The sequence below is a fragment of the Sminthopsis crassicaudata genome, chromosome 3 (genome assembly GCF_048593235.1).
Source record: "Sminthopsis crassicaudata isolate SCR6 chromosome 3, ASM4859323v1, whole genome shotgun sequence".
Classification (NCBI taxonomy): domain Eukaryota; kingdom Metazoa; phylum Chordata; class Mammalia; order Dasyuromorphia; family Dasyuridae; genus Sminthopsis; species Sminthopsis crassicaudata.
Genome location: NC_133619.1, coordinates 246,017,698 through 246,042,926, shown reverse-complemented (window position 1 = coordinate 246,042,926; position 25,229 = coordinate 246,017,698). Strand labels below are relative to the sequence as shown.

Here is a 25,229-nt window from a genome sequence, read left to right as displayed (position 1 = left end):
ATTTGTTGATTGGATATATAAGTAAATACATTTATTTACATATACATATGTATATATACATATGTATATGTATGTTTATACAATTGAGGTTCAAGTTGTGCTATTATGATTTTCTTAATCTGATTTTTGTGTTTTTTTAAGGCTTTAATTTGAGGAAAATTGTCTGTGTTAGCTCAAATAAAAGTGATTTTTTCACAAAAGTAATTTTTAAAAAGGAAAAGAAAAGCATGGTTGTTTAGTGGCTATAGGACCTATCCTGGAGTCAGGAAAAGCAAAATTCAAGTCTACTTCTGAATATTACTAACTATGGAACCATGGGTAAATTACTTAAGCCTTTCCTAGGCAACTTTTAGTCACACATTAATTTCCAATAGTAACTATAGAAGGGATTTTTTACACCAAGAGTTCCCTACACACATGAAGTCCACTCCCACACAGTTGTCCCCATCCCCCCAAAAGATAAAGAAGTGATAGTAAAAAATATGTCCTAACCAACAGGCAAGTAAAAGTTCTTTGCTATTTTCCTATTATAGTTTTGGGGGAATGTATTAACAAATTAAGTTTTGTGGCTACAGAAATATTTTATTTATTTAGAGACTATCCAAAAGAAATGGATCTTCAGGCTTCTTTATCTTCTGCTTGCCACCTGTTATTCTGACCATTGGCATACCTATTAGAGTGTGGCAGAAGCATGAGATATTTTCTTAAGCTGTCTAGTCTAGTCTCCTTTTTCCTTAGCATCCACAAAACATCTTTGAATCAACTGTGACCTAGAAGGGAAATCATATCTTCACTTCTCTGGTAATGAGAAGGAGCTTGCTATCTTTGGAAAGATTAAAAAAAAAAAAAAAAAGAAGCAATTTACTGGATGGCAGTTTTCCTCTGATAAAACTCTCTGAAACATATATGCAATATATGAATTAAGTAGCTGAATGTCTGAGTCTTAAGTATAATGATTTAGTGACCTTTGTTAATCTCTATGAATCTCATTTCCATATAGTAAAGGATAGTACCAAAGTTAGCTGGAATCTTGATGGCTTAAAACTCTTTATATTCTATGCCACTAATTAACTGTTGTAACCTGAACTTATCATGTAACCTTTCTGGACCTCAGTTCCTTAATTCTTGAAGTGAGAGAATTGAATTAGATAACTTCTAAGGACCTTTCCATCTTTTCTGAAGCCTTATAAAATTCTTCTTCTTCTTCTTCTTTTTTTTTTTTTAAACTATTTCTCCATTTCACCCAGAATGAAAGAATAATAATATGGACACAAATAGTAATCAACAAGGGACTTCAGTCTTTCTGTATTCCATGGGTGCTAGGTTCTCTCTTCTATGTAGCCAGGTCACCATCTACCCTCAGGGCTCACCATATTGGTTCTGGATATTGTTCAGGCACCTGTTTGACTTAATACACTAAGACACTAAAATCAGTCTAAGATAAAGCTATCCAGCAGATTCCACCTCCCCAGTCTCAGGGATTACAAGTATAAGCCACCAAGACTGGCCTGGTCTCACAGAATTCTTCTTTAATTTTCAATAAGGGTAAAAAAGATATGATTTTAAATTGGACTTCATCTGGCCTCAGAGTTTCCTGAAGCCTTGAAGGGGTGTCTCACAGATATGAAGTTGCAATTTTAGAAGTGATTGAGTCAAATTCCTTTACTTTACAAATGAATAAACTGAGATTAAATGACTTGTCCACATTTACACAACTATGCATATCTGAGATAAGACTGGATCCCAGGCCTTTCAGACTCTAACTTTAGCACTTTATCCTGTACTTTATATACTTTATCCTCTACTACTATATAATAGTACCTTTCAGGAGTTTTTTGAGCAATGGATTTGCCAATAGTCATGGCATAAAAATATAGCAAATGACACCATCAGAAAAGGTAAACAAAAATAACCTTTAGCTATATTTTCTTCATTAAAATAGTAACATAATTATCTTTGTTACTGCTTTCTCAAATGCCAAGTCCACCTGGCCTTAGAGGTTTCTAGTACTTGTCAGTATTGTGTGCCAACTACCCAGGAGAACAGATGCTGGAGCTGAGGGCCTGAAGCCAAATGGTTCATATTGCAGAGTGTTCTAAACCAAGTATTTATTATTCAAGTTGAAAAAGCCATGGGGAATATGCTGACTATTAAGTATATTTTAAAGGAAAAAAAAAATCAGGTATATACATGTATAGCTATATCTATTACCAATCTATATGTTTGTCTATCTATCACTCCATTGATCTATCTATCTATAACTGACCAAAAGAGATAGATGACTGTCAAGATAACAGAGTAAATCAGTAATAGGCATATGATGAACTATAATATTATTATGTTAGTATCCTGGCTCAAAAGTTGATGGTAGAAAAAAATGACTAATAAGAGGAAATGTACTGATTTACAAATCATACAATATAATACATATATGTAGATACATGTCTATATGTGTACATAACCAGTTCTTGTTTTAATATAAGTAGACTGTTCTGCAGAGTTTCCCTTCCCCTTCAAGGCTTTGCAGAAGACTCCTTGGCAGAGAAGGAGGAGGTCGTACACCAATGGGTTGTATTTGTCTATCTGTCTGCCTGTCTGTCTGTCTCTCTCATACACACAGAGAAATATCAAGCGAATTATCATTGGGTAACTCTTATATGAGAGTTATGACAACTCACTTGATATTTCTTAGGCCAGAAACCATTTCCTCCTTATCTCCTCATTTCTGGGACCAAAGCAATAGCAATGTCCATATGTAAACTTAATCCCCAAAAGAACAATTCCAAAAATGTATAGGGTTGTGAAGTTCACTAACTTTAGTGAGAAAAGTGACTTTAGGTATTTGTGATAATAAATTAAGAGAATATAGATTAATCTTGAGACATCTTCATCATTTATCCCTGTGCAAGGCAAACATCAATATTGTATCAGTAAAACTAGAATCAAGCATTTGTGAGGAATTCTGGTGTATTGTTCAATTCTAATCCATAAGCATTTATTAAGTACCTATTAAATTCTAAGCACTGTGCTGGGCACTTTGGAAGCAAAATTAAAATCTCTCTCTCTCTCTCTCTCTCTCTCTCTCTCTCTCTCTCTCTCTCTCTCTCTCTCTCTCTCTCTCTCTCATTCTCTCTTTCTCTTTTTCTCACTTTCTCAGTCCCTCTCCTTTTCCTTCTTCCTCTCCCTGTCCCTCTCCTTGTCCCTCTCCCTATCCCTGCCCCTTTTCTTCTCCCTCTTCCTTTCCCTCTCACTTTCCTCTCTCTCTCTAAATACCTTAAGGAGCTTATATTCTGGCACAAATAATATTTGTATCAACTAATTTATTTATAGGATTGTAGGAAAGGCATTTTATAAACATTAAAGTATTGTACAAATAAGATTATTATTGTTACATCACCCACCTAGTAAAACAGGCTTATAGAATAGCTTAATTTTATCTGTTTAATTATTCTTTGGATCTATACTCAGAGACCCTGGTATCGTAGCGGTAGAACTAACCTTGGATTCAGGACCCACCTCTGACACATAACAGCTGTGAGACAATAGGCAAATAACTTAACCTCTAAGCGATTTATATAAGCCAGAATATCCAACATGCAGACTGTTGGGTGCCAGTCTGTAACACTCCTCAAGATGACCTTATCCAAATTAAAACATAATTGGAACACATTAAAAAAAAAATAAAATAGAACATAGATAATTTTATCATTAATATTCAGATTGCAGATTTAGTGGTTTCTATTTCTTTGTGAGTTTAACAACACTGATATAGACAGCTTTCTAAAACTATAAATTGTTGAAGATATGCTAACTTTTTTTTTTTTTTAAATTAGGTGGACTATCCTGACTATTCCTAATATCAAGAAATCACATGTTTCATCTTTATTCCTCAGGATATGTTGGTGCTTATATTAAATCTGGTTTCTAGTCTATGATATTAATTTAAAAAATTTAAAAGATTTAAAAATATATTTTAACACAGTAATTGTACACCCCACACACACATACTTAAGCTGCTTCATGGTATAATAGAAAGAATATTTGATTTGAAATCAAGAGATTCTAGTCTCAGCTACACAACTATTTGTATAATTTTCAGTAAATTCAGTAAATTTCTAGACCAGATCATCTTCAGGGTTCCTTGTAATCTAATAACAATGTAGGATGCTAGATCAGTGAACAACTAATCAATTATTTGGCAGTAACATCAGAGTACTGATCTCATAATCAACTTACTATTTCTTTTTTTAAATATGTAACCTCAATTCTGAGGTAATGTACTATTCTATACCAGGGAAACTAGATCCACAGCCACATATCATCCTCTGTTTATTAGCAAAATCTAAATGAAAGCCATTATCATTATTTTTGTTCAAAAAAGACAATATGCAATGGTGCAATATTTGGCTGAAGCATGGAAGTTGGAATGAAGGTCAACTCAGTAATTTTTTGTGGATGGTTGGCTTAATTTTTGCAAGGTTAGTGGACATCAAAGTTGCATAAAGATAATTGAGCTATCACTGGACCCAGCTGTATCCCTCTAACCAATTCTGTGCATGACTTCTTCAATCATTTCAGTGGTACCATGGTGCTCTGGTTCAGTTTTTAAAAAATATATTATATATCCATCATGTTCTAAATATTGGGGATACATAGGAGGAAAAAAGTACAACTTTTATCATCAATTTTACCATCTAATAGAAATGATGTTGTAGTTCCAATTCTATTAAATAAAATTTAGTGTGTATTATTGCAAGACACTGAATCATAAGAAAAAAAAAAAAAGTACCTGCTTTTAGTGAGTCTACAATCTAAGGAAGGGAGGGAGAAAATTACATGTACATAAATAAGTATGATGGACACTTGAATGTGTTAGAATATACACAAACATGAAATTGCATGTAACCTAAAATCTCCCACTCTGAGTTTTCTTATTAGTAAAATAGGGATAATAATATCACTTCATCACATGGTTATTGTGAGGATCAAATTAAAGAGTATATGTAAAGTACTTAGTAAACATTAAAGTGCTATCAAAATGTCAGTTGTTATTTGTTGATACTTGAAGAAAGGTATAATTTCTTCTTTATATCTTTTCTACACTAAACATTCCTATTTCTTTCATTCCAACCTTATATAATATGGTCTCTAGAACCTTCACTGTTTAGATTATCCTCCTTCAATTTCTATCTAGCTTATAAATTTCCTCTAGCAATAAAGCATGAAAATCTGAACATGACAATTCAGATATGGATTAATCAGGGCAGAGTCCAGCCAGACCATCATCTTCCTAATTTTGGACATTACACTTCAATTGATCTGGATAGCTCCTGATTACCTTTTTTGACTGCCATTTTTGATTACCTGTTGTTGAACTTGTATTCTAAATGAGGATCTTGTTCACATAAATTTTTATTTAGCCATGCCTTTCCCATTTTGTACTTGTAAAAGGTTGAATTTTTGAACCCAAGTGTCTAACCTAATATTTTCTTTTGACTTTGACTCATAATTCTAGACTTTCATTATCTTTTTATTGAGCTTGCTCTTTTTTTTTGACATACTAACTTAGCTGTTTTTTATCAGTTTTATGCTACATACAATTCTCCTAAGTATGATTTATTACAAATTGCTTATAAAATTTTTAATTAGCACAAAGACAAATTGCATTAGAGATATCGTTTCAGATTGAATTTGATAAACTGATAAGTATTTCTATGCCAGTCAATCAATCACTTCCTAATCTATCTGCAACCAATGTTCTTTCTTCAAGTTTATCTTTCATAGAACTCTCAAGCATTTGTTTCTAATAATTACTTTGTCCCCCCTGGATATTCACTTCTTTTTGGTTTATCATTTTTTTAATTTAAATTTTTATTTATTTTATTTGTAATTTATAAAATAAAATAAACAGTAACACTGAAAAAGGGATGATTGCACACAAAACTACAAATCTCATAATTTAGTATTCCTTTTTAACTATGTAATAAAATTTTTATGTAACTATCTTCCCCCCCTTCCTTTCCTCCCCTTCTCTACCTCCTACAGTCTGTTGGTTCTTTTCCTTCTTTCTTCCTGCCTTTTTCCAGTCTCTTTTGCTAATCTTCATCCTTGTCTTATTCATTCACAGTGGGTGTCCTTGAAGACATTTCTCTTTCACTTGGTGATCATAGAAGTACCTATCATTTCAATTTTCATCTCCATACTGATAAATTCCCCAGTGTATTTTCTGTGCTCCACTGCTGCATCACCAATTCAAATGGAATTTTTTTGAATTGGCCATTGCAACAGCACATAAACCCAAATATGTCCAATATAAATCATTATTTTTCCCCCAAAATCTACTCTTTCCCCCTACCTTTCCTATTTCTGTTGAGGGTATAACCATCTTTTAAGTCATCCAGAGTCACAACTTTTGTATCAACATTTTGTCTTCATTCTCACTCAGTGCACATGTGCAGTCGGTTGGCTAATCTTTTAATTTCTTTCTTAACAGCATCTCTCAAATATGAACCATTCTCTTCTTTCAAGTGGACACAAAACTATTTCAGGTCTTCATTCATCTCTTGCTTGGGCAACACATAATTCTGAAATCCCTTTTTCAAGTTTCTCCTCCCTCCACCTCATGTTTAAGACACCCACTAAAGTGATTTTTTCAAATATGTCCTTTCTTTTTATCTCCAGATTTTCTCGTTGTATCTGAGAATCAAAATTGAGTTAACTGCTTGTGAGACAAGATTGTTGTCTAATGTCCCATACTGGACTTACAGTATAGTCAAATAGAATAAACTGCTGCATTCTTTTATATAAGTGAGGTAATATAAATAAAAGACTTGGTAATGGCAAAATGTTATAGAAATGTGAGACTAATGTAAAGCTTGGGAGGCAAAGAGACTGAATTGTATTTTACAGATGGATTCTTCCCCAACTTTTCTTAATTCTAGTGAATTGCTGTTATTACTTATCTCCTATTTATTCTACATATTAATTGTTTATACTTATTTGTTTGCATGTTGTTTTGTTCTTTAAACTGAATGCTTCTTGAGGATAGGACTGCTGTTTACTCTTTTTATATCTGCAGCACAGCACAATATCTGGCAAATAATAGGTATGTAATAAATGTTTATTGATTGATCAGTTGATTGATTCTGGAAAAGCTTACAATAGTCACTAAGAAACAGTTTTCACATATAGGGTACCTGAGAAATCTTTTCAAGGATATTCATATATGAAGATCAATATTACCCAAAGAAATATATTTGAAAATGAAGGACCGATAGAGCCATATGGCTATAACAACAATGCTCACAGATATGCAGACACATTCCTGCAAAAAAGGCCAGGGCCAAGAAACTGAGAAAATCCAAGGCTGGACAACTCATTCATTTCAGAAAGAAGCATTAAATACCAAATTAGGTGGCTTTAACTCCATTATTTCCTGTATTTCATTTACTTCCTCTGTTCCTTAGGGGTTGGAACTTCTTTGGTGCTTTGATTGAACATCTTAACATCATTTAACCTCAAATCTCTGTACCATCCATTCCAATTTTCTCAGAGATCGAACCTCCTTGGTACATTAACCCAGTATAATGTCATCACTTCTTTTCACCCTTGGTTAACACCCATCTGATTTGGTCCACTTTTCCCTGCAGCCAACACATCCTATGATTTCTATACTATACTTCATAAATACCACTGTAAGAAGCAGTTCTGGTTGGCTATCATCTGGCTTAGTCAGATAATATCTTTGAGATATCCTGCTGAGGGGTATTTCTGATTGATAGCCATTTATGCTCATGGTCCACATAGATTTAGACAACTCCCTTTAGCTCTCTTCAAAAACAAATGGAAGCTTTTGCCGACACTGCTATAGAATTAAGGCTACATTAAACAAACTCTAAGAAAAAATAGTGGCTTGCCAGGTTCAGATTATTCAGCTGAGAATTTGACTTTAAAAGAAGACATCTGATCCTGAAGCCTCCTTCCCACCCCCACCCCCTACCCCTGACTATGGAATACATGAGGCATGCAAATAATTTGCTTGAATTTTGACCTGCCTTTTCCCTATGAATTATAACAGAAAGGGTTCAACTTTGTTCAAGTCCCTGCCCAAATACCACCTTCTATAAGAAGTCTTTCACAACCCCTTTAATCCAAATTCTTTCTCTTTGTTTTATCCAATATCTTGATAATTTTCATTTCATCTCTCTCATTAGCCTACGAGTTCCTTAAGAGTAGAGATTGTGTTTCACTTTTCTCTTTATCCCCAACTCATAGTACAATGCGAGGCACATAATAGGCTCTAAATAAACACTTGTTGATTCGATTTGATATTATCACAGTTCATGACATTCATAAGTGCTTGATAAAATGTTTCTTAATTGATTACTGTGATTTGTGCAAGACATACAAGCCCCTATACTATAATACATATGACTGAAAATAATGTGTAACTGTGTACATTTGGGGCTTTAACCTAGGATTACTTAGGAAGATTCTGACAATATGCCACTTTTCTGTTCCCTCAATTGCAATTGGTTCAGAACCACAAATTTGTATATATAAAGTATTAGAATATATTGGTGTTATTAAAGACAATATCTCATGTTCTCACTGCCCCCAACAATTGTGATTAATATAGACATAAAATCTCTATTCCATCAGATCACATTTATTGCTTTCTCATATCTTGTCCCTAGGGATATTCATATAAATTCATATCAAATAAGAGTTAACCTAGCCATTAATTTTCCTAATTGATGGACCAACATTGTTAAGATAACAACAACAACCTATGGCTGCATCAATTCCTTTATACAATCAAGCATTAGAAAAGGACTCTGCCTTCACTGCTGATTCTTGGGACTATTTGAGTCAGAATACAAAGTGGACGACAATGGAGAAACACAATCTCATTTAATTATCTCTTCTCCAGATTATTGCAACGGATTGCTACTTGATGTCTCTACCTTAAGTCTCTCAAAATTCTGATTCAGACTACACAATTTTCCCTTCAGAAGATTCTCAGGTACTCTACATGTGAAAAACTGTTTCTTAATGACTATAATAAGCTTTTCCAGAATCAATCAACTAATCAATCAATAAACATTTATTACATAACTATTATTTGCCAGATATTGTGCTGTGGTGCAGATATAAAAAGACTAAAAGACAGTCCTATCCCCAAGAAGCATTCTGTTTAAAGAACAAAATAACATGCAAACAAATTAAGTATAAACAAATGATATGTAGAATAAATGGGAGATAAGTAATAATGGGAAAGTAATTTTCCTAAACCCAGATCCAATTATATATGACTTTCCTACTTGATGAACACCAGTAGCTTTCTATTGCCTAGCCACCAGGATAAAATATGAACTCCTCTGTATAGTTTAAAAGATTCTGAACATTATGACTCCAAACTATTTAGCCTATGTTAATCGAAAAATATCTCTTCTTTTACTGTTCATTATGGTCAGACTGGTCTTTTTAATCCTCATGTATAACATTGTATCTAAGACCTGTTCCCTGCCATTTGGAATGCACTTGCTTCTTTCCCTACAGGAATCCTAGAGTCCCTCTCTTCCTTTAAGATGTTGTTCAAGCACTATGTTCTGTTTGAAGCCTTTACTGATTTTTCTAATTGCAACAGTGTTCTTTCTCCTATCTCATAGAATCAAACAAAATACTTATAAAGCACTTAGCATAGTACCTTGCACATAATACACATTACACACTTATTTCTTCCACTTCCCCTAACATTTGAACTACTCTATATACATATATACTTGTGAACTTAAATACATACATACACGTGTGTGTGTATGTGTGTGTGTGTTGTGTGTGTGCGTCTGTGTGTGTAAGTTCAATGGTGGACTCAGCATAAATTAAAGTATCTTTAATTTTTTTGTGTGTGTTATATTTCTTTTTCTCTCCTATTTATTTATTTATTTATTTTTGGACAAGATTAATGCTGGAATTTACTTCACTCAACTATACATATTTGAAATGAATTTTGTGTTTTTGTGTTTTTGATGTGTGAGACAGTAGAGGTGGGGGGAAAGAGTTTGGAACTGAAGATAAAAATGGATTTAAAATGATTTAACATTATAGTTTCACTATGCAAAATGAAATGATAATTTCAAGTGGAAAAAACCCTTTAAGCTCACTGTGAAAAGGAATATTCTTCTACTAACTTCCTTTTTCTTTCTTCTTCTTCTTCTCCTCCTCCTCCTCTTTCTCCTCCTCCTCCTCTTCCTCCTTCTCCTCCTCCTCTTTCTCCTCTTCCTTCTTCTTCTTCCTCTCCTCCTTCTTCTTCTCCTCCTGCTCTTCCTCCTCCTTTTCTTCCTCTCCTTCTCCTTCTTTCTTCTTCATTTGTATTCTTAGCAACTAGCATAGTGCCCAGACATATAGTAAACACTTGATAAAAATTGATTGATACTTGATAAAAATCGATTGATAATCTCTTTCTGCCAAGGATCTGAATGGGACATAATCTTCCAGACCTAATTTAGACTTGATGAATATACTTTTGTGCTCCTTGGATCCTGTAATTTCACCAATACCCAACATTTTTCTTCTGTAATTCTTTTATGATGAATTGCTTAAATAACACTTTAATCTACCCTGAAATCCCTGAACATCATGATTTGTGTTATATTGATGACCCTTCTTTGTGGGTATTTACTTGTGTTTGAAATTAGAAATGCATCAGAGTCAACCAAATTTCTTATGCTCTTATACACTGTCAGGAAAGGGTATGATTTCAAGCAAGGGTTTTTCAAGTAGTGTTATTGTCAAGGGGTCTTGATGGATGTAAAAGACCTGTATTCTTCAGTTTACAGGGAACTATTCCCAGTTCATTATCAAGGAGTTGACCCTAAAAGCTCTACTACTACTCTATACTTCAGACCCCCAAAGGCATGTCATTTTTATGTTTTATTGGATCTTTATAGATATCAGTAAGAAATAGTGAAAATTTAAAGTTTTTTGTGATAAATGATGACTACAGATAATAGTGACCACTCCTCTTGGGACAAGAAATCTATTTGAGATAAGAGATAAGATGAAGTAGAGATGCATAAGGCAAGATTCAGAAGGCTAAATTTTAGCTAATTCTGTTTAAAATGCAAGAATAAATCCTTTGAAATGTTCTCATATATTAACATATTCAATTAAAAACATAGAGGAATATAGGCCTTATTTGATAATAGTTGGTATGTCAATAAAATTATCTGTTCATAGGAAGGAGTGTATTATCTTTTGTTGGGCCTACAGTAATTTTTGTTTGTTTCTAAACTATTCTAATTTAGTACTTATCACTATGTAAGTAAGTAATGAAACTATGTAACTAAGGGAAAACAAGCCTTCAAAGGTAATTCCACATGCCTCAAAGACTTAATAGCTTTGCTGGCTATAGTCTCAATATGAACTAAAGGCTACAATCTACCTTAGTAAAGAATAACATTCAATCAATATCTATCAAAAAAAACAAAAACAAAAAAAAACAAACCCAAAACTCAGAAGCAATGAGTCAATGCCTCATCCAGAAAACAAGATTACAAAGAATCTACTCCATTCTAAGAACTTAGCAATCATTTAGTTTTACCATAGATTCATTTTATCTAACTACTCAACAAAAGCAATGTAAACTAGATTTATCTACCTTTCTGTAAGTTGATTTCACCAATATATTTAGGGAAAATGGTACCTAGTTCCAAAAGCATCTCTGTGTATGTATGCTTATATATATATGTATATGTATATGTATATGTATATGTATATGTATATGTATATATGTATCTGTATGTAAACACACATATTCTATCATCTGGTTCACATCTTTCTACATTGTCCACAAGAATCATATAAGAGAAATTATTATTAAATGACTTCTATATGCCAGGCACTGTGTTAAGTGCTATTTAAGTAACTTGTCAAAGATCCTACAGGATCAGAGACAGGATTGGAACCCATATATACTTATTCCAAATTCATTGCATTTTCTACCATACATTTTATAATTGTAATGATGCCATTAGCACCAGAACTCATTTCCTATATATCCCCATACAAGGAAATTTCAATTGTTGACCATCTTAACCTAGTAGTCAAAGTAAGAATATTGAAATCACATTGTGTCCTCTCCTCTGCAAGGATAGGATTAACATTTATAATCTGTACATAGTTAATGTTTAAAAACAATAATAAATATCAATGGAGTTTAACATGTTGATCATATTGATTCTTAGCTCCATAGTGACTTCTCAAAGGTTTTGAAGTTGTAAACTTTAAAGGTGATTTTCACAGAATCCTCCAAATATATCTTCTTATAACCCATGAGTATACCTCAAATAATCCTAAGGGAAGATTTTTCTTAAAGAAATCGTATCTTATTTGTGGAAATTTATAAAAGAAAAGTTAATCTCAAACCATAATCAATAGAAAGGTTTGGAAATGTTCATTAAAAATATTTTAGATGAGTATTAGAAAGCAATATCAATTGATTACAAAGGCAATCTGACATAGGGTGCTGGCTTTGGAAAACCTGAGTTCAAGTCCTTAATCTCATAAATGTTAGGCATCAGATTATGAACAAGACATAACATTTCAGTATCCACAAGTAATTCATTAAATCTCTTCATAAATAACAGTTTCTAAATTCCATTTATAAAAGGAGTTCCCCCAAAAGAGTTACATACTCTGATAAAATAACAAATCTGGATTCTACTCTCCTCCATCTCCTGCTCCAAACAACCGCTATCCCAGATCAATTTTCCCCTTTTGACAGAATTATAGACTCTAAACAAAGAAGAGAGTGAAATAAAAATTGTATGTACATGAAAACTTGGCTATTCACATAGAAATGCATAGTATCAATTTTTTTAAAGACAGCATTGAGAACTCAAGATTTTTTTCAATGATGGACCTATGAATTTTGAAAGTAACAACTAAAACATTGATGAGAAACTTTAGAGATTGTGCTAGGGAAATTCAGGCCAAAAAGTTAACATTTTTCCTGAGAGAATAATTCAAATGAATAAAATGAACCTAAAAGTACAAATTTTTCCATCACTATAACTATAAATAGTAATAACTATCATATTCAAAGTTTTAAATTTGTGTAAAAAATTTTAATTGATATGCTTAATGTAAGTATCTTAATTTACCTAAAAATCCCTTTCTCCACACCTCCCACATTAATAACCTTATTTAAGGGAACAATAACCATGTGAGAAAGTAATCCTAACCAATGGTAGACAGACCTGAGTCCATATAATACAGTTCCATCAGGGTGAAGGCGGATCATTCGGTTTTTCACTGTCACTCCATGCACAAAAGATTTCTTGTCATTTAGAAAATATGTGTCAGGGACCCACAGCTGATCAGCCACTCTATTGTCGAGTGTGAGGTTCAGAGGGATCCCAGCATAGGCTAGCCTCTTATCTCTCCAATACTGCTGAAAATACATGGTCAAGGTATAATCCTGGAATAGAAAGGAAAAAAAAAAACCTTCAATTAATCTCTGATTAAGATATTTATCTAAAATTTAATTATTTTAAAGATTTATTGACATTGCAATAAATGCACATTATGGTCACCTAAAATGTATGTGGGAAGTAGATTTTAAAAAGAAGGAAAAAGACTCAAATGAACAAAAATGTTTACTAGCAATTACACACCAGGGTGTCTGGTACATGTTTGACACAGGGATCTTGTTCTAATACTACGTTCATCAGTAAAACCAATATAAGTTCATTACCTAGCTTTAATAGTGTAATTAACTTGCATCTTCATGACAACCAGCACCAAAGCAATGGAAGATAGCTTTAAGTAGGGGCAGCTAAGTTGTACAGTGCATAGAGCAACAATTCTAGAGTCAGGAAAATGAATTAAAATCTATCATCAGACTAGACTGGACAGTGGCAAAGACCTAGAAAATAAGAGAATGTCTACCAATTGAGAAATGACTGAACAAAGTTTGATATGAATATAATGGAATACTAATGTGCTGAAAGAAAATAAGAAAGGAATAGCTTTAGAGAAACTTGGAAGACTTGTATGAACTGAATTAAAGTAAACAGAACTAGAAGAATAATTTAGAATAATTTATATACCAACATAAATTTTAAAACTTCAAAAATGTTGAGAACTTTTATCAATGCAAATATCATCTACTATGTCAGAGGATCCTTGGTGAAATATCTTAGTACCTCTTGACAAAGATACGGCAAATGGGAGGATTTGTTTTGCCTGACTTTATATAATATTACAAGGGTTCCATTTTTCTTTTCAACTTGGGGATAGGGAAAGATTGGAGAGAGTAAATAGATTTTTAATTAAAATTTTTAACTTAAAATATAAAAAAGATATAGACAAAGAATGATACAAATATCAACATTATTATAAATTATTAAAATAATGTCAAAGAAATTGATTTTATTGGATAAAATAAAAATTAATCATAGGTGCAATCTATTTCCACCTATCACTTCAATGACAATTTTTAATAACTGGGTCCAGGTGTATAAATCCTATCTCTAACTAATATAAAAATTGACTAAACAGATAGCCATTTCAAAAATAAGAATATGGACATAAAGATGACAGAAAACAATGGTAAAATCACAGAGCTAGGAAGGAACTTAAAATTTTTCCTTAAAACTACCTCTAAATTCAGGCAGACATAGCATTAAACTATCCAAGTCAGACAAATTTTTATCTGACTTTTCTCTTTCTTCAATTCACTTTTTGTCTTTTTCACTCTTCTGTGGAAGCTGCAAATATAAACCCTTTCTTAAAATACATCATGATCTAAAACATTACTCAGAGATTTTTCTTTTTAATGTTCCTCATTTCTTCCATCTTTGCATAGTTACTATGCCCCTTATCTTCTCATATAGCACCTGTTTTATAGCTTTAAAAATCAAGTTACAAAGCATTATAAATGGGGAATCAAAAGGGTTGAGATGAAGACAAGGAAAGATCTGAGAAGGCTGTGTGTGCATGTGTGTGTGTGTGTGTGTGTGTGTGTGTGTGTGTATGTGTTTATGTTTGTGTCTATGCATGCATGCATTCAAATTCAATTGTGTGGTCAAATGTGGTTTTCCCAAAGAAAAGATTTTTGAGCACTTCAAAAAGAATCCTATGTATAAGACTAGCCTCTGAGATTGTTTTTTTAATAGAGTAAGAAAAAATAGAACAAGAGGAGACCAAAATCTACATAAAAAATAGAATACATCCCATTGTTTTAGCAATAGCACATACTTATTAATTTAATATTTTATTTTTCACCAATTACATGTCCAATAACGCATACTAAATCAATGTTACTAACTGCTTTAAATTTCACAAAGTTCTTTCTCTACAACTCTATATTATAGTTATTATATATATATATATATATGTATATATATATATATATATATACATATATACATACACATACACACATATATATTACAGTTTTACAGATGAGAAGATCAAGGCTAAGGAAACAGAAATCACTTGTGCTGTGCAAGTTCACACAATTAGCAAGTCAGAGACAAGATTTAAACTTGGACTGTCCAAAACAACATTACCTTTAAATATTGATGAAGTCAGAAAAGACTTTGAGAGTCACAACTAAATATCTGAGCTCAAGCAATGTCAAAGGAAATGAAACTACTTGGATTGTAAGATTATTGTAACTAAGCTTCTCAGTACTTGTTTCTTATCACTGAATTGAGTGTATGTAAAATATCTACAACATAGCTCTGAACCATAAGGATTAAAACATATATTATCAGTGGTTCTCAAACTTTTTAAATAGGGGGGGCAGTTCACTGTCCCTCAGACTGTTGGAGGGCCGGACTATAGTAAAAACAAAAACTCACACTCTGTCTCTGCCCCTCAGCCCATTTGCCATAACCTGTGCATAAACGTCCTCAGTGGGCCACATCTGGCCCACTGGCCATAGTTTGAGAACCCCTAGTCTAGTAGATAGAAGGCTGGTCTTCAAATTGGGATGATTTGAGTTGAAGTCCTCTGCCTCTGAGACATACTAACTGTTGTGACCATAGGGAATGAGATAAGGTGAGATCTCTCAAGACAGTTGCGAAAATCGAGTAAGGCTTCATCTACTTCAGAATTCTAGTAGGCCTGAAGGACTTTGAAGTTCAAGTAAAGGACATTGCCTTCCCCTCCTATGCTATCTCCCTATTTCATCCAAATATGGGCAACTATGTACTTATTGGTCAAGTTCAATTTCATGGGTAGATCTCGCGTTTAGAATGTAAGACTCTCAGCCAATGAGGATGAGGGTCAGTGGTGGGAGGGGGCGTTTTGCGTTAGGGATTAAAGGTGCTGTCCTGCCCACAGGAGGCGCTTCCTCTCTTTGATAGTCTACTCGAAGAGTGGGACGCCCTTCTCGCGAGAATGTACAATAAACTTTGCTTTTCTCTAGAGCTCTCTCCAGCTTTTTTTTTATTAAATGGTGACCCTTCACCATTTCCGTACCACACAGTTTGGGGGCTCGTCCGGGATCCTTTACTCGGTGAGTAAGTGAACTCCTGGGTGCTAGTGGGATGGCGCCCTGCCTTGATTTAGGCAGCCCACCAGCTTCCAGGGGCTTCTCCTTGCTCCCTGACGTAGAGTGGACCCGAAGTGGAGAAACTCAGAGAAAAGCAACGGAAACTCCGCGGTGAAAATCCCAACCGGTTGGTGGAGGACAGATCAGTCAAGTAATTTGTTGCGCAGCAACCCAGTGGAGGTAAGCGTCCTGTGAAGCCCCTTGAGTCTTGTTATAGGTTCTGGAGGGGGCTGTAGACGGTAGACAGGAAGAGAGCTAGGCCTTCCTGGGTGACTGAGTTAACTGGTGACAGTTAGCGTGTTTGGGCGTTTAGGAGTCTGTTAAACTCCTTCCAAATTCAATGGGTGTGGCCTAGTCCCAGCCAGCCCTCGCGGAGAGAAATGAGAAAAATATCAGAAAATACCGGTAGATAGTCCCTTGGGAGATAAATTAAGTAATTGGAACAAACTGCCAAAATATGAGGAAAAATAAAAAGCAAGAAAAAGATGATAAGGTATTGTTGTTTTGTTGCAGACTGGTGGTGCCAAAAGGATTAAATGGTACCTGAAAGGAAGGACCTGAGAGGATTTAATTCCATTAGCCCTTCCAGGGGCCTTCGGGCAGGGAGGAGAACTAGGTCTTTTGAAGCAGGGGTCGTTTCAGCTGACCAGAAATAGCTGTTAGTAGATCCCATTTGGGATCAGAAACCCTGTACATGGGGAAGTATGTGGGATTGAGCGAGTGAAGATGGTGGCTTTCTTCCTCTTCCTCCCACGTGTCCTGACTGCAGCAGGGCCACGTGGGCCAGGGGAAAGAAACTGCTATTTGGTGAAGTTCATTGTTTTAAATATGATAGCAAAGTAGTTTTATATTATTGGGAATTAAAGCTGTGATTGGGATTTTAAGTTAAAACATAGGTTTTTAAAACAATGCTGGTAGCTTACTTAGGGGAGGTTGTGGTTGTATCTCCCTACTTCGATGGTGTGTTTGCTAGAGGTATGGGTAATTTGTAACTGAGCTATGCCTTAAGTATTTGTCAGCTCTGTTGGGCATGTATTAAGTTTTATGAAATTTGGGTCAGTTACATGCAAACATTGAAGTGTAAAGTTTAAAAATATATACATATATATTTACTTAAAGACGGGACAGGAAAGATTGATTTGTAAAAGTAATTAATACTTTAAATGGAGCTATGATATATTGGGTCGGGAAGCATGGTGGTGTGGGGGAAGGGTGACCACGTGGAGAGGTCCCTCCCATTAAGTATAGTGGGGTTTTTTGTTTTTAATAACTGCACCTCCTTGCTGATTTAGATATTAATTATTTCTACTGTTTAAAGGAAAAGCCTACATTTATATGGTGTTGATAACTGAATGTTTTATTTTTATTTTTCAAGTCTATAACTGTTCTAAGGAGTTGGAACTGAAGTTTTCTGAAAACAAGTTATTCAATATTTATTTACATGCGTGATAGTCTCCTTGTTTAAAGATTATTTTAATTTGATCTGATAATTTGATAGGGTTATTTGCAAAAATTTTAATCCTGCTTCCTTTTTGTCCCCTGGAGAACAGAACTATTGCTGTATAAAACTGTATGACTATTGCTATTTTGGGAAATTTACTAGTCTGTTGTGTATAATATGATAATTTCTGTAAACAGGGGGGGGGAAGGGAAACTGAGATTTCAACTGGTCAGAAAATTGGGAAAAACTGATGTCTTATTTCAGTTCAGGCCTAATTGGAAACTACTTACTCTTTGCTTACCTCATCATTTTGTTTCCCTGATGAAGGACCTCGAAAATAGACATAATTTGGGTACTGAACGGAACTCTGGAAAAGGTAAAAGATTTTTTTTCTTTTTTTGCACTGGACATCCAGGCTGCTTCTGGCCTGGATCGTTGTTAGAGCTCTATGCTCGGCACAATTGTTTTAAGAATTGCTGCGATTGGGGGGCGGAGCCAAGATGGCGGAGAGGAAACACACGACTCAGTGAACGTCCTCACTCCCTCACAACCAATTAGATAAATTAAGTCTCAAAATTAGCTCAGGACTGATAGATACCACAAGGACTGGAAGCACGACTTACCAGCTGAAGAGAATCTGGAGTTTCAACAGGAAAGGTCAGTTCTCAGGGGAGGAATAAGAAAGACCAGCACAGACGGTGGGGTAGGGGCACACTGCGCCCATTGCGCTGGGAGGGGCTCTGGGATCAGAGAAGCCACTGAGGTAAAGGAATCTGGCCCAGGCTGTTAGCTCTTCTCTGCTAATTATTTAGCAGTTCAGAAGAGAAAGCCAAAATATTTTAAAACTCAGATTAGATTCCCCCTCCCCCCCCACCCTGGGGGTGACTCGGCAGACTCGGCACCAGGGGGTGTGGCCTCAGCTACCTCCTGAGAATAGTTAAGAGACTGACAAGTGGGTGGATACGGCCCAAGGCAACACACACGGCCTAGCTTAGCTGGAGGGAGTGGAACTCAGCTCCAGGAAGTCCCAGAGAAGCAGAACCTTTGAACTAGGGACCGCGGTTTCTGGCAGACACTTCCAGTTTGAGCGCAGGGGCTTCTCACGTCACCTGCTGCAGACATCCACTCCCCACCCGGACACATAGGCTGAGCTTCTTGCTGTCTTCACTATTCTACGCCCTCAAAGCACAGCAGTGCTAATCACCTCTGAGGCGCTTCCAGGGAGGGGGTGGGGAACTCTCTCCCAGAGCTCTCTCTTAGCGCGGGCGCAGGGGCCGCTGCATCCATCCGGTCTGGGAGGAAGCTGGTAAAGAAGTAAATAATTTCCTACCCCAGGGACAGACCACAAAACATTTTTTAAGTATGAGCAAAAAAGCTAGAAAAACTATAGATTCCTTCTATACAGAGAAAGAGCGGGTACCCAACCCCGAGGAAGTTAACAGCAAAGATTCAGAAGATAACAACCTAAAGGGGAACGATTCCTGCCCCCCATCACATAACTCTCTCCTAGAAGAAGCTCTTAAGAAATTGAGGGAGATCGAAGAAAAATGGGGCAAGGAAAGGGAAGTTATGATAGAGAATAACAACGTCCTGAAATTGGAGTTGGAAAAAATAAAGAATTCACAGGAGATGCAGGGAAACAAAATTAGTGAATTAGAAAAGGTTAAAAAAACACAGGAAAGTAGGATTTCTGAATTGGAAAAGATAAAAAAGTCTCAAGAAAATAGAATTTCTGAATTGGAAAAAGAAAATAATTCTCAAAAAAAAAAAATTAGGGAAATGGAAAAAAATTCAATAGAGCAAAATAATTCATTTAAAAACGAAATTGGGCATTTACAAAAAGAACTAAAAACTGTGAAAGAAGAAAATAACTCCTTAAAAGTCAGGATGGAACAAATAGAAATGAATGATTCACAGAGAACCCAAGAATCAGTCAAACAAAACAAAAAAAATGAGAAGCTGGAGAACAACGTCAAATACTTACTGGGAAAATCTATAGACCTGGAAAATAGATCTAGGAGAGATAATCTGCGGATTATTGGACTTCCAGAAAACTATGACCAAAAAAAGAGCCTAGATTCTATTTTACAGGAAATTATCAAAGAGAACTGTCCAGAGATAATAGAAACAGAAGGGAAAGTAGATGTGGAAAGAATTCATCGAACTCCTTCTGAAATAGACCCTAAAAAAAGAACACCACGGAATATTGTGGCTAAGCTGCAGAATTACCACACAAAGGAGAAAATCCTGCAAGCAGCTAGAAAAAAACAATTTAAATACCAAGGTGCCACAATAAGGGTCACCCAAGATCTGGCTGCCTCCACATTAAAAGATAGAAGGGCCTGGAACCTGATATTCCGTAAGGCAAAAGATCAAGGACTGCAACCAAGAATGAACTACCCAGCTAAGTTTAGCATCTTTTTCCACGGAAGAAGATGGTCATTCAATGAAACAGAGGAATTCTATATGTTTCTAAGAAAAAAACCAGACTTAAACAAAAAATTTGATCTACATCCACAAGACTGAAGAGAAACAGAAAAAGGTACACAGAACCCTTGAGAACTGTAACTCTGTTGTGGGTATATAAAAAATACTCAAGGATAATTTGATTTTACTGATATAAAAGAAAAAAAGGGGGGTGTAGTAAAGGGAAGGAGGTCGGTTCAGAAAAAGGGGAAGGAGTGATAAAAAGAGGGAAACTACATCCCAGGAAGAGACATAGAAAATACACCATATCTGAGGGAACTTAGTGAGGGGGAGAATCATTGTGTGAATCTTACTCTCATCAGAAGAGGCTCAAAGAGTAAATAATTAACATATTTGTTTTTCAGAGAATTTTCTCTCACCTCATTAAAAGGGGGGAGAGGAAAAGGGAAAAGGAAAAGGGGAATAAGTGAAGGGACTTGGAGGGAGGGGGGAGGGATCCTAAAAAAAAAAAAAAAAAAAAAAAAAAAGAGGGAGGGTTGCGCGTCACAAGGGGGGTCTGTAAATTAAATATCGGGGAGGGGGATCAGGGGGGTCAAGGGAAAAAAGCATAATCTGGGGATAATACGATGGCAGGAAATACAGAATTAGTAATTTTAACTGTAAATGTAAATGGGATGAACGATCCCATCAAACGGAGACGGATAGTAGATTGGATCAAAAAGCAGAACCCTACAATATGTTGCCTACAGGAAACACACTTAAAGCAGGGAGATACATACAGAGTAAAGGTAAAAGGTTGGAACAGAGCCTATTATGCTTCAGGTAAAGCCAAAAAAGCAGGGGTAGCTATCCTTATCTCAGATCAAGCAAAAGCAGAAGTAGATCTCGTTAAAAAAGATAAGGAAGGAAACTATATCCTGCTGAAAGGTAGCATAAATAATGAAGCCATATCAATACTAAACATATATGCACCAAGTGGTATAGCATCTAACTTTCTAAAGGAAAAGTTAAGAGAACTGTAAGAAGAAATAGACAGTAAAACTATAATAGTGGGAGATCTCAACCTTGCACTCTCAGATTTAGACAAATCAAACCACAAAACAAACAAGAAAGAAATTAAAAAAGTAAATAGAACATTAGAAAAACTAGGTATGATAGACCTTTGGAGAAAACTGAATGGCAATAGGAAGGAATATACTTTCTTCTCAGCAGTCCATGGATCCTATACAAAAATTGACCATATATTAGGACATAAAGATCTCAAAATTAAATGTAGGAAGGCAGAAATAATAAATGCCTTCTTCTCAGATCACAATGCAATAAAAGCTACATTCAGTAAAAAGTTAGGGGTAAATAGACCAAAAAGTAATTGGAAACTGAATAATCTCATCTTAAAGAATGACTGGGTGAAAGAGCAAATTATAGAAACAATTAACAATTTCACCCAAGATAATGATAATGATGAGACATCATATCAAAATCTTTGGGATGCAGCTAAAGCGGTAATAAGGGGAAATTTTATATCTTTAGAGGCTTATTTGAAGAAAATTGAGAAAGAGAAGATTAACGAATTGGGCTTACAACTTAAAAGGCTAGAAAAAGACCAAATTATAAACCCCCAACCAAAAATTAAACTCGAAATACAAAAATTAAAAGGAGAAATCAATAAAATTGAAAGTAAAAAAACTATTGAATTAATAAATAAAACCAAGAGTTGGTTTTATGAAAAAGCCAATAAAATAGATAAACCTTTGGTAAATTTGATCAAAAAAAAGAAAGAGGAAAATCAAATTGATAGTCTTACAAATGAAAAGGGGGATCTTTCCACCAATGAAGAGGAAATTAGAGAAATAATAAGGAGTTACTTTGCCCAACTTTATGCCAATAAATTTGATAACTTAAGTGAAATGGATGACTTCCTCCAAAAATATAGGCTCCCTAGATTAACAGAGGAGGAGATAAATTGCTTAAATAGTCCCATTTCAGAAAAAGAAATAGAACAAGCTATTAATCAACTCCCCAGGAAAAAATCCCCAGGGCCAGATGGATTCACATGTGAATTCTACCAAACATTTAAAGAACAATTAGCCCCAATGTTATATAAATTATTTGAAAAAATAGGGGATGAAGGAGTCCTACCAAATTCCTTTTATGACACAGACATGGTACTGATACCTAAACCTGGTAGATCGAAAACTGAGAAAGAAAATTATAGACCAATCTCCTTAATGAATATTGATGCTAAAATCTTAAATAAGATATTAGCAAAAAGACTTCAGAAAATCATCTCCAAGATAATACACTATGATCAAGTAGGATTTATTCCAGGAATGCAGGGCTGGTTTAATATTAGGAAAACTATTAATATAATTGACCATATTAATAATCAAATTAATAAGAACCATATGATCATCTCAATAGATGCAGAAAAAGCATTTGACAAAATCCAACATCCATTCCTACTAAAAACTCTTGAGAGTATAGGAATAAATGGATTATTCCTTAGAATAATCAGGAGTATATATTTAAGACCGTCAGTAAGCATAATATGCAATAGAAATAAACTGCAACCTTTCCCAGTAAGATCAGGAGTGAAACAAGGTTGCCCACTATCACCATTACTATTCAATATAGTACTAGAAACGCTAGCCTCGGCAATAAGAGCCGAGAAAGAGATTCAAGGAATTAGAGTAGGAAATGAGGAAATTAAACTATCACTTTTTGCAGATGACATGATGGTATACTTAGAGAACCCCAAAGACTCTGCTAAAAAGCTACTAGAAATAATTCAAAATTTCAGCAAAGTGGCAGGATACAAAATAAATCCACATAAATCCTCGGCATTTTTATATATCACTAACAAAATGCAACAGCAAGAGATACAAAGAGAAATTCCATTCCAAACATATGTTGAGAGTATAAAATATTTCGGAATCCATCTACCAAAGAAAAGTCAGGAATTATATGAGAAAAATTACAAAACACTTGCCACTAAAATAAAATCAGATTTAAATAATTGGAAAGACATTCAGTGCTCTTGGATAGGCCGAGCGAATATAATAAAGATGACAATACTCCCCAAACTAATCTATTTATTTAGTGCTATACCAATCAGACTCCCAAGAAACTATTTTAATGACCTAGAAAAAATAACAACAAAATTCATATGGAAGAATAAAAGGTCAAGAATTGCAAGGGAACTAATGAAAAAAAACTCAGAGGAAGGTGGTCTAAGTGTACCTGATCTAAAGCTATATTATATAGCAGCAGTCACCAAAACCATTTGGTATTGGCTAAGAAATAGACCGGTAGATCAGTGGAACAGATTAGATACAAAGGACAAAAAAGGGTACATCTATAGCAATCTAATCTTTGACAAACCCAAAGATTCCAACATTAGGGATAAAAATTCATTATTCGGAAAAAACTGTTGGGAAAACTGGAAATTAGTATGGCAGAAATTAGATATGGATCCACACTTAACACCATATACCAAGATAAGATCAAAATGGATCCATGATTTAGGCATAAAGAGGGAGATAATAAATAGATTAGAGGAACAGAGGATAATCTACCTCTCAGACTTGTGGAGGAGGAAGGAATTTATGACCAGAGGAGAACTAGAGATCATTATTGATCACAAAATAGAAGATTTTGATTACATCAAACTAAAAAGTTTCTGTACAAATAATACTAATGCAAACAAGATTAGAAGGGAAGTAACAAATTGGGAAAATATTTTTAAAAACAAAGGTTTTGACAAAGGTCTCATTTCCAAAATATATAGAGAACTGACCATAATTTATAAGAAACCAAACCATTCTCCAATTGATAAATGGTCAAAGGATATGAACAGACAATTCTCAGAGGAAGAAATTGAAACTATATCCACTCACATGAAAGAGTGTTCCAAATCACTACTGATCAGAGAAATGCAAATTAAGACCACTCTGAGATACCACTACACACCTGTCAGATTGGCTAAGATGACAGGAACAAATAATGACAAATGTTGGAGGGGATGTGGGGAAATTGGGACACTAATACATTGCTGGTGGAGTTGTGAAAGAATCCAGCCATTCTGGAGAGCAATCTGGAATTATGCCCAAAAAGTTATCAAACTGTGCATACCCTTTGACCCAGCAGCGCTACTACTGGGATTATATCCCAAAGAAATACTAAAGAGCGGAAAGAGACATATATGTGCCAAAATGTTTGTGGCAGCTCTTTTTGTTGTAGCTAGAAACTGGAAGATGAATGGATGTCCATCAGTTGGAGAATGGTTGGGCAAATTGTGGTATATGAAAGTTATGGAATATTATTGCTCAATAAGAAATGACCAGCAGGAGGAATACAGAGAGGGTTGGAGAGACTTAAATCAACTGATGCTGAGTGAAATGAGCAGAACCAGAAGATCACTGTATACTTCAACAACGATACTGTATGAGGATGTATTCTGATGGAAGTGGAAATCTTCAACATAAAGAAGATCCAACTCACTTCCAATTGATCAATGATGGACAGAGGTAGATACACCCAGAGAAGAAACACTGGGAGGGGAATGTAAATTGTTAGCACTAATATCTGTCTGCCCAGGTTGCATGTACCTTCGGATTCTAATGTTTATTGTGCAACAAGAAAATGATATTCACACACATGTATTGTACTTAGACTATATTGTAACACATGTAAAATGTATGGTATTACCTGTCGTCGGGGGGAGGGAATAAGGGAGGGGGGGTAATTTGGAAAAATGAATACAAGGGATAATATTATAAAATATATATATATATA

General features: G+C 34.8%; 1 protein-coding gene across 2 annotated transcripts in view; it reads right to left on the bottom strand.

Moving 5' to 3' along the window:
- The window catches only part of GABRB3 (gamma-aminobutyric acid type A receptor subunit beta3), a 307,324-nt gene that overhangs the window by 60,279 nt on the left and 221,816 nt on the right, over positions 1-25,229 (bottom strand). For both annotated transcript variants that reach the window (XM_074300319.1, XM_074300321.1), the window contains one exon: positions 13,263-13,483. In XM_074300319.1, coding sequence (XP_074156420.1) covers positions 13,263-13,483 — 221 coding nt within the window. The remainder of the gene's footprint in view (positions 1-13,262; positions 13,484-25,229) is intronic.